This window comes from Empidonax traillii, unplaced genomic scaffold (genome assembly GCF_003031625.1).
Source record: "Empidonax traillii isolate 1590-97213 ecotype Southwest subspecies unplaced genomic scaffold, ASM303162v1 scaffold185:size1678824, whole genome shotgun sequence".
NCBI classification, from domain to species: domain Eukaryota; kingdom Metazoa; phylum Chordata; class Aves; order Passeriformes; family Tyrannidae; genus Empidonax; species Empidonax traillii.
The window spans coordinates 233,887-245,222 of NW_020955378.1; the positions used below are offsets into that span (position 1 = coordinate 233,887).

The window sequence follows — 11,336 nt, forward strand, 5'->3', positions numbered from 1 at the left end:
AATGATGGTATGCTGGCAGACTGAAGACAGAGTTTAATAAATTATAAGACAACAGCATTTTTTGAAAGTCTTTTGATTGGTTTTGTTTGGTTTTGTTAACACCTCATTAATTTTTTTATAGAGAGAAGTCTTCAGTAAAGATCAAGCATATCTCTATAGTAAGTTTGAGTGTCACTATGATGTCCTTTGAAATGATAACAAAAAATTAGAGCAAAGTGAAGGAAGACTTAATATGTGAAATGCAGTCATTGTGACTTTTTAAATGAGTGTTTTTTGATATTTAAACCCAGATATTTCCATAAAAATAAAACATACTCATTTCTTTAGTTTTTTTGTTGTGGCTTTGTTTTTATTTTTTTGTTTTTTTTTTTTTTTTTTTAAAGAAGGAATTATTTCCAAACAGAGGCCTGGCTTTGAACTGATTTGTAAAACCAACAATAAATAGTCTAACAATAAAATAATAATAAAGATTCAGCATGTACTGTAAATAGTTTTAAAAATTTATTCTGTTTTCCATTTTACTTAGGTTCTTACCAGTGCATAGCCCTACAAAATCTGGAAAGTCTGCTAGAATTGCTCTAATCAACAGTATCTCCTAATATTTTGTTTTCTTGCCATCTTCCCAGAAAATAGCCCTACAGTACTGTATGGTTGTTTACATCAGGTATTAGTTCATTCTGTAATACATCCTGGTATATTTTGATATAAGAGGAAGCAAGGCAACAACGTGTAAGATGTACACAAATGCTGTTATCAGCAATGGGTTGCAGTATATCATGAGTGTCAGTTTTTGTAGAGATAAACAACTTGTTGAAAAATTATGAGTGTGTAGTGAAGAGTCTGTTACTCTGCATTGTACTAACTCTTCTTTTGTTGAGCGATAATAGAAGCTTAATTCCATCTTCTGCTACTGACATTTTTATTCTCATTTCCTTCTCCTGGGCGTTTCTTATTTTAATGAGATTTTACTGTGCTTCTCTAGCTAGCAGCATGTGGCAGCTAAGCCAGGCAGCAGACAACGTATGGCATTGCCAATTAATTTACTTGATTTGACACAGACACAACAATATTCGAGACTTCAGAGACTTCTTCAGAGAATTATTTATAGAAGTGTCTGGGACATAATGTCAAATAACTAATGGAGAGTGGAGAAGTTGTTCATTTCAAGAAAAATGTACATGACATTTTATCATTTGTGGTTTTAATTGCAAGTGTAAAATATTTACTCTTTAGAACTTGAAATTATTTCATTTAATTATTGCTTAGTATGCTAAAAACTGCATTTTAATTCTTTAGTTTTATGCACCATTAAATGCACGTTACTTGAACAGTTGTGATTATCTTGGAAGTTTAAATTATGCTATGTTAGGAAACAGAAATGCTGCTTTCAAAGCAAGATTTTGTAACTAATTTGAAGATATGCAATATGTACAATATCCAGCAGACCATCTTGCAAAAGTAATGCCCTATTCCATTGGAAATGCCATTATGTAACAGCTATTGTTAAATTTTAAGACTTATTTTTCCTTTTCCTCCCTTGCTTTGAATGAAAAAGAGTACATTTACATTTGTATAACCTTGTTGTGATAAAAATTAATAGAATCTAAATGAGAGGTTGGATAAAACACTCTCCAGTTCCCTTATTTTTCAAAATTTTCCTGTTACTCTCTTTAACTGGTTTCTAGTCATCTGTGAATTTTTTTGGATGACTATTTTGAGTTGGACACTTCCCTATGGTTTATATGGAAAATCTAAATATCTAAATTCGGGTTTCTGAGGCCACTCCAAGGAGCAGTGACCTTGGAGACAATGTTCACTTTGGAGCCACTATTATCATTCCTTGCTCTGGCATTTTAGCTTTCCATGAAAGAATTAGTTGGCTTAAAACATGCAACTAAATTTGAAGGGTTGATGTTCAAGTTAATATTGGAATAATTCTTCAAATTACTGTATTTGGGAGTTATATAGAAAATGAATAAGCATATGTGTATATACACATGTGTATATGTATATACATATGCGCATACATATATAAAAGCCAGTGCAAAAATCTAATTAAAAGTACCTTAAAATTAAAGTTCATTCCTTCTTAGTCTGATGTAAGAGAAGATGGATGTTCAACTTTCCAGTGATAGTTGAAAGTGAGTAAAATTCTGTGTAATTTAACTTAAACTGGAAGGAATGTAATCTTTAAAAAAATTACTGAAATGCACAAGTCATAAAGACTAATTTATACCTTCAGTAGAGTTTCTCTGTTGTGTGATAAGCATGGCTACAGATGGAAATGTCTGTGTCTGCACACATATATGCAAAAATATGCACTTGCAAAAGTATTTTCCCTCTGTGCTCACTTTTAAATACCATAATATTTGATTGTGAATGTATATTTAATTCATAACAATAAATACTCAGTGTTATCTTTAAAGAAATCAATGAGTCAACTTCATTAAGCAGAATATGGACAGGTAATACATTCCACACATTAAAAGAAGATTAATGAACTGCTGAGGAGCTCCCTTCTGTTCTCCCCAGTGTCTGTGTAACTGCTGCAACAGGGAACAGCGGCTCACGTATTTTCAGATATAGGAAATAGCTCTCAGGCTTTTCAAATAAAGTTGTACTCTGTCCTGTATGCAGGCCAGGGCCTATACATTGAAGTGTATTCCAGTTCTTTTAAAGAGAGCACAGTAGTGCTCTCTATTTTTTATTGATTGCATTTGGAGGGGAAAATTGAATCCATTTCTTGTCAAGGCCCCTAAACCTCATATCATAAAGATGAAGGAAAAGGAAAAGATGGATGGAGTTCAGTGGAATTAGCCAGAAAGAATGATGTTTCCTATTGTGTGATGATAAATTTTATTTTTTTATCTTGCCTGTATCAAGTGATAGGTAGCAGCTGAAGTACTTTGAAGTAATAATCTTCAAAGACTTCTTTTAGCAGAATTGAAAATAAGCTTATCGGAGAGTTGTCTCCAACTAGATTTTCTGCCAATTATCAGTCAAAGGCTCTTTCCTGTATGAGAGTTAACTCAATTGAAAGGCAACTGTATGTGCAGTATCTCAGTATGTGTGGCTATAGAACTTTAAGCATTTTTTTTAATAGAATGCATTTTTTAATAACAGAAAATAAATTCTCATTATATTCAAGAAGTCAGTATAAATTATCTTTCAAATTAGGGTATTCTGACAGGTGCTATGGTCTCTCCTATAAGCTAGTGAAAGTAGCACTTCATTGATTTTTATGTGCAAATTAAGAATCAGGATATTTTAGAAGGAAACATTTGAAGAATACTTTTATGCTGATTATGACTGGGTTTGCTTTATTTTCTTTGGAAAGTTTCAAATCCATTCCTGTAGGCTTTAAACCAGAACTCAGAGGTATTGGTTTGAAATTGCCTATTACCAGACATAATAAAAAAAAAGAGGGTTTGATTTATAGTTGGCTTTTTGAAGTGCAGGGTCTATGCTTTAGCAGAAGCAAAACATTAATAGTTGTGGGAAAACACTTAGAAAAATAAATTATTAAAACTGAAATTCCCAGCACCCTTTTCCTCATTTACTGATTAATGGATTCGTTAACACAGATGTGGGTGTATTCTGTATCAAGTATACTTTTAGATAGAATGAATAAAAAAACCCCAAAACAACCAAGCAAAAAAACCTGAAAGAAGGGAGCTACTTAGAATTACAAATAGCAAATTGCTCCAGGAATGATTGTTTTAATGATCATGCAATCAGCTATTTGCATATCAGTACCACCAAATAAAATGTGTCTTTGTTCCAAACACAAATTTGTAATGAGAAAGTGAATTGAGGGGAAGGTGATACATGTTGAACCTGACATGTGTGCTGTTATAGGGAAATGAGACTTAAGCACTTACTGCAAATTTCTGGAGCTCAGGAAGATCTGTTTCTGCAGTGTCTGAGAAGAGATATATTACACATACTGTTAGCAGCCTTTTCCCAGATTTATTTAATTTTACTTCTGTTAAGATGTTCTGTTCTTTTGCTTTTCTTAAAGTCCGCGTAACTTATTTTTTTAATTCTGGCGTCATGTGTTTGGTTGTTTATGGTGGTTTTTTTTCCTTGCTGTAAGTTCTTGGATATTTTTAGACTGTTGCATTTGTCTCTGGGTAAAAATTATAGAGGAGAGGAGGAAGAGGAAAGTGGAACATAAATAATACTATAAAATTATTGAGTCTTGACTATAAAACACCACTTGCCCACAAATATTGTAAATAAGATCTAGTAATGTTTATCTCTTACTTTATAGCTAATCTCAGCAAGTCTAAGAAAGTACTGAAATTATCAATTCCAATATATAGATTAATACATTCAGAATTTATTTGTTTTACTATTTGTGGATTGTCTCCTTAGTGTCTCTTCTTTTTTTATATGTATGTATTTTAGGTATATATTTCTATATGTATGACTCTGTATGTACAGATGTCTGAACCACAGGTTCATATATATATATATATATATAAAATATATATACATATCTTTGCAACACATTTTTGGATGATATTGCACAGGCACTCTGCAACAGTATTCTTAAACGTATGTTTAATATATCTTCAGTGGATATAGTTTATTCATTAGTAAGCTTACAGTCTGAGGGAAGTCGGGTTTTTTAGAAACATTGTACCACATTTCATATGTGAAGATTTTTTTTTTTTCATGGAACGCACAATCACTTTAGAAAAGCATTTTATTGGCATGATTAAATTAAAAAAAAAAATTTTTTTTTTTTTTCAGGGGTATCAGTGTTCTGACCAGAGTCATAAAGTCAATGATAGATTTGGGGACAGAATCTGCAGCAATTTTAAGTCAGGTCACAAGACCAAAGAAATGCACTGATTTATACTGTTATGGGGCTTGGGAATTCATAGTGAACCCTGAAACATAAATACTTTTCAACAGGCAAAGAGGTAACAGTTAATGTCTCCCATGTGCCTTAACTAAGTGTCCTGAGCTCCAGTGCTCACAGGCTTCCAGTAGGCCAAGTACTCTACATTGGATAGGGAAATGGTAACATGAAAAGAAACAAAATCAAGCTGAAAATTTCTTATCTAAGTAAATGACAGAGCTTCTAATGACTTCATGGAGCCACTTGTGGAAATTAGATCTGACACAAAGTCAAGTTTAGAAAGTCTGTACATAATGATTAATTACACAGCAGGTCAAACAGGATCTAAAAAAGATAATTGAACAGTAACCATCTTAAAATTATAATTAACATCTCATGGTGCCTCGGGGAATTGTTTTTCTTTCTTAAGTAAACATATATTTATTTATAATTATCTACTTGACAAAGAGACAGGTATATAGTACAAGCTTATTGCTTACAGGAAATCTCAAGAGTTATTTAATTTGATATTGCTATAAAAAGCTATCCCTTGAGAGAGTAAAATCTTAAAACTACTTTAAAAAAAAAAGCATAAACCTTTCTGCGAAACACATGGTGTAGCAGTTTTCTCCTTAACCTTTAAAAACAAGCCTATAAAACGTAATGTTGTGATCTCATTTCTTTAGTACCTGTTAACAGCCTCACTTTGTAAGTGGTCTGTCAACTGTTAACTTTTAAGCCATCCTTATTTTTATTGTTTCTTTTTTTTTTTTTTTTTTTTTTTTTTTTTTTTTTTTTTTTTTTTTTTTTTTTTTTTTTTTTTTTTTTTTTTTTTTTTTTTTTTTTTTTTTTTTTTTTTTTTTTTTTTTTTTTTTTTTTTTTTTTTGGTAGCGGGGAAATAGAAAGTAGACCTAAATACCAAATTTTGCAGTGATGACAACAGGCCCCAACTGCTTTTATTTCAGCTTGACTTGCCCATTTGCAAGAGAAGTTGAATTTTATTTCCTGTGTACAACACCATAGTGCAAGCACAATCTGTATGACAGTGTTAACTTTCATAGACTTTATACCTACATCTTTAGCTATTTCCAAAAGTTTTTTTTCTTCCATCTAGTTCCCTTTCCACTCTTGGCTTGCTGGTCTAGGTGTTTCAATTTAAGAATCGTTGCTTAAGACAAGGCAAAAGAGTTAATGACTAAACCAAACAAAAAGCCTTTGCTTTTCATACTTGGCAGTATATTTGCTATTGCCTAAAATTATTATGATTTTTTGGGAAGGAAATTTAATAAATATTTACAACTCATTAAATGAGGTGAAAAACATGATTTCTCATAAATTATATCATAAGATGTTTCGTATCACAGTAAAATTTGTGACTATAGCCCAGGGACTATTACTGTAGCAATGTTCAATTTTTAAGTTTCCCAATGCATCTCATTCTTAAAAAGGCATAGAACACATTAATATACTACATATATGATTATGTAAACTATTTGATTGATTAAAACAAGCATTGGAACAGGACAACTCTAGGAATGTAAGTTTCTGTGTAATTGGCCATACAGTGTTTAGCTGAAATGTGAATTTTCTTGCATTTTAAGTTCATTATGGAACTGACCCAACTCATAAAGGTTATCTTACTGTAAGGGCCCACATCTATGAATTAAGATCTTCTTAGCATGTGATAATGGCACTACTGTGTATGCAACCCCACCTTAGCTTTACAATCCAAATAACTCATCAATGTCTTTTTCCCATGTAATCCTTTACAGCATCCATTTGGAAAGGGACATCTTTGTTACCCTTATGAGAGGTATATACCTACTTTTGTTGACGTCATTCTAGTTGTTCTTATTGCAGTGTGTTGTAATTAGTAAGCATCAAGTTTATACGCTTGCCTTTATATTTTTATGAAAGATCTTTTCTATGATTGGGAAGTGCAACTAGAGTGACATCTTAGAAACAAAGATTTGTTTGTAGAAGATATTAGCTGTGCAAATAATTCAAGACTCATTGCATACAAATAATGCAATGGGAAGAAGAGAGCATGAGGAATTTAAAGAAAATTCCCAAGGAAAGGAAGTGTGTTTCTTTAAATTTATTTTCTGGGTTAGTTAAATGTTATTGCTTTCTGCAATGGTCCAGTTTTCTTTTTGGAGTCATTGCTTCTTGTGTTAGGAAGTGACTTTCCAATAACAAATATGTTTTGTCTTTGGCAGCAACGATAGTGCTAAATGAACTCAACTGGACGGCAGCGTTGGACGATGTGTTCAAGAGGAACAGAGAAGAAGACCCCACTTTACTATGGCAGGTTTTTGGTAGTGCCACTGGCCTCGCAAGGTATTATCCAGGTAACTGAAGTCCCCTTAACAACTATCATATGCCATATATTGTCCTAAAAATATTCTGATTTATTTACAAACAGTGAAACATAACTAAGAATTGCTTTCTTGCATAGGTGCAGTTTCTGTATATCAGAATTTACTTAAGGACTGTGAAATTATTCTGGCATAAATCTGGTGTGAGGGGGAAGAAACTGGGGGTGAAATATGTAACTATTTTCTTTTTCAGTAAGAGGAACAGAAGATTATGTCCTTTGAAACATTGAAGAGTTAAATTTTATTTTTGTATTGTTTTCTATATGTTGTGTAAATAATCAGTTGAATATTTGCCAGTGAGATTTTTGTACCCGTCTAGTTTTGAAAATAGGGACCTGGGGACTAGGCATATAATCATATGTAATGAAAATATGAATGCAATGTGCTATGTTTATGTCCCCCAGAATCCATGATCTCTGACAGATTTGTCGATTTGTCTTTGGTGTTAGAGCTAAGGTCAATGAATACAACTTGATTACTTCAACCAGCATCTGTTCCACCTGTCAGAGAATCCCATCACTGGATCACACTAGTTAATTTAAATATATGTATATTTTACTGAATTTAGATGAGCAGTAGCCCTAATTTGATTTTTGTTGTGTGATAGCTGATGGAAAGACTTAGCTTATCTGTGTTTTAGGGCAAGGTCTCTGCTGCTGCTGTTCTTAAGTAACGCTGTTATCAATGACAGTCCACTACGTGCAAGACAATTATGTGCAGCATCTTGACTCATGCCTACAACTGCCTAAGGAAGAATTCTGAGATCCTTTCTCTTCTGTTTATACAAGATTGTTTGTATTTCTGACAGTGAAGGGGATTATTCTAAAGCTGTTACTGTATCATTAGCAAAACTGCTAGCACAGGCAGAGAAACTGCCTCAGGCTATTTTACATGAAGAATATTTCATAGCACTCGAATCCTGTTTGTTTTGTCATGCTGGATGATCATGAAATAAATACAGTGAGATTTTGTTGCAGAAACAATAATATTGAAAATGCTAATTTCATATTTCTTTTGTTTTCCAAGTGTTCTGTTTCAGTGCTTTGGGGGGCTCTCAGTGCTGTATTTGGGGTCAGCATTTGTCACTGCTTACTATGTGATGTTTTTCAATAGCTGAAAAATAAATGTTTTTCGAATGCATCTCTTTGCCAATCTCTAGGGAATTAATATTCAAGTGGAAGATTATCTCATATACTGAAAACTATATTTTTATGTCTAGCTAACCTGTCTACTCCAGTTGTTCAACAACACAACAGAGGAGCCTTGGAATCTCTGTGTATTCTTCCTTAGAGAACCTCTATAAAATGGGAGAAGCTTATTTTCCGTGTTTTGCAGATGAATATGTTGCTTGTATATACTCCACCTAAACACAAATTTAGTGTAAAACTCAGATTCTTACATGTCCTGCTTATTCCACAGCTAATTATTTAAGTCTTTTTTTAGGTATCCAATCCTGTCAGAATATGACTTCATAAATTTCTGGCTAATTCCCCAGTTTTTAAATTCCACAGACACAAACACATTGTAGATAATTCTAATACTCCTTAATTTATACGTGTGTTATTTTGTGCAGCTGCTTCCCAGTTCCTTCCATTTGTTGCTCAAATTGTGATACATAGTGAACATTGAATATTCTGAGTTGGAAAGGACCCACAATGATCATCAACTCTTATGGAAATGGTCAGTGTGGGGATTGAACCCACAACCTTGCAGTTGCTAAACCATGTTGTAACCAACTGAGCTAATCTCAGGGTCTGCCAGGGAAGGTTTAGATTTTTAGAATAACTCTTTTTGCAGTGCTATCTCTTTTTGTAAATTCTTTTTTAAAAGTTTTTGACCCAGAAAATTAATTCAATTAATTCAAGTTTCATATACTGAAATACTAAATACTTTTCACATTTTCATAGTGAAAATGATATTATAAATTTTAAAAAATTGCTTTATTATATTGGCCTAAGGTTAGCCTTCTTCAAAGTGATGAATTTTTCCCTAGTGATGATATTTGCGAAAGAATTTGGAAATACCAAAAGCCAGAATTAGAATGCATGGATTAGTCTGCTCATTATTATCTGAAACATATCCATCCAGTCTTGCCTCCTTTATTAAAAAAAAAAAAAAAATTTTTTTGATACCTCTAAGCTAACAGTTTTTGTGGACTTATATTTGGTAATATCCCCCTGTCTTGAGTCATGGGCTAGATGTCTGTCCTAAGGAGGCTCTTGGGCTGTCCTTGTCCCCATAGTAATCAGGAGCATGAAGGGATCTTTCTGTGATCAACCCCATGGGTGGAAAGTATGTATGACATATTATGGCTTGTTTGTATTTTATATATCTCACTGTTTCCTGTATATATTCTATTTTTGTACTGTTGTACACTCCTCTAGCATCACATACATGATTACATAAGATTTTTTAGCTGTGCTTTGTCTCTTTAGTAAATTTGAGTTCCCTTCTCTCTGTCAAAAGGACGAGACAGCTTCCTTCTGACTATCACCTGGGCTGACACACATCTGGCAGTTCTTTTCCTCAGACCATGTTATTTATACATTAGAATAAATGGTATTAGGTTTAAATACAAAAGTAATTAGATGAAATGGAATAAGAATAGGAAACTGTTTTACTATAATAGCTAACATCATTGGGTAGAGGAAGTTATGGTACCAAAGTATTGGCTTCCTGTAATGATATAGTTAGTCCATCAAATATTCTGTATGCAAAATGTCATTTCTTACTGACGAGAAAACCACATTCTATGTGGTGTTGCCTTTGTTCTGTTTTCAAGATGAAGAAAGTATGTAATCTAGGCAGGCAAAACAAATGTGGGAAGGTATATGTGTAGACGTTTGATGCACATACAGATGTGCAACTAAGTTTTAAAAATATACACATAAATGCACATATATGTTCATATTTGCAGTGGTGGCAGGACCAGTGCCAGGCAAGTTTCACTTACAAGATGCCCTAATGGAAACTTTAGAGACTGCATTGAGGTCAACTGTTTCTTTAGAAGTTAATGCATTACTTCATTTTGTTTATTAACTTTTTTCCCTAGAATTTATTCAGTTCAACTCTCATTATCAAACATCAAACCAGACATGACAGAGAAGAGCCAAAGATTTAAGATTCCTCCATGGGCCTCAAACATTTTTTTTCACCACTTTTGGTTAGTGTTTTAATCAGATTGATTTTGAGAGTCAGTATGAGTTTACTCATACTGCACTTTATCTTCAACTTATTTATGAAAGCATGTCTTATGTAAAATATTTCTAAATATTAGACAAGTTACTTAGTATCAAAATTTTCATTAGTTTCAATGGCAGGATATTAATGAAGAGAAGTGCTAAGCTCTGTTACTGTACTGGCAACCATCCATTTTGATATGAAGATGCCAAGAGCAATTTTGAGATTTCTATTATTTATTCTATGAGCTCTGAGCAACTCAAGAGTAAGTAAACAGAACTTTAATAAATGAGCTCTAGAGAATAAGCTTATAAAGTGAATGGAGCTTTTAAGAAGGATGTAATGTATGCACATTCATACATTTAAATATCACAAATTAGTCTTTCATTCAATAGGTGGTTTCAGCATTTTAAGAATGCATTGTCCATTTACATTCATTTAAGGAGTAGTATCAGAATCAAGACAGGAATCTCTATCTTCATATGATAAAGATACTGATAAAATCCTTAATTTAAAAGGGAAGTGTGGAAGAGGTGCAAGCAAGGACAGATGACCTGGAAGGAATATAGAGACACTGTCCAAAGATGTAGAAATATGGTTAGAAAAACCAAAGCTTTTCAATTTGGTGAGAGATATGAATAACAGCAGGAAGAGCTTCTACAGGAATATCAGCAGCAAAAGAAGGACTAAGGATTATATAGACTTGCTGCAGAATGTGGGCTTGCAGCTACACGGGGCTGGGGACTTGTTGACCAAGAGTATGGAAAACGCTGAAGTACTCATTATCTTCTTTACCTCAGTCCTTACTTGTAAGACCAGCCCTCAGTAATCAAAGGGAAGGTCTGGAGCAAGGACATCTTGTTCTCAGTGGAGGAGAATTGGGAACATTTAAGCAAACTGGACTTGAAGAACACTAAGCAAGTTTGCCA

At 33.2% G+C, this 11,336-nt stretch overlaps 1 protein-coding gene across 1 annotated transcript in view; it reads left to right on the forward strand.

Annotated features, from left to right (window-relative positions):
• Positions 1-11,336, forward strand: part of CACNA2D1 (calcium voltage-gated channel auxiliary subunit alpha2delta 1) — a gene marked incomplete at its 5' end in the record, with an annotated part of 351,550 nt that overhangs the window by 224,615 nt on the left and 115,599 nt on the right. The window contains one exon of the mRNA XM_027886307.1: positions 7,069-7,200. Within this exon, the coding sequence (XP_027742108.1) occupies positions 7,069-7,200 (132 nt within the window). The remainder of the gene's footprint in view (positions 1-7,068; positions 7,201-11,336) is intronic.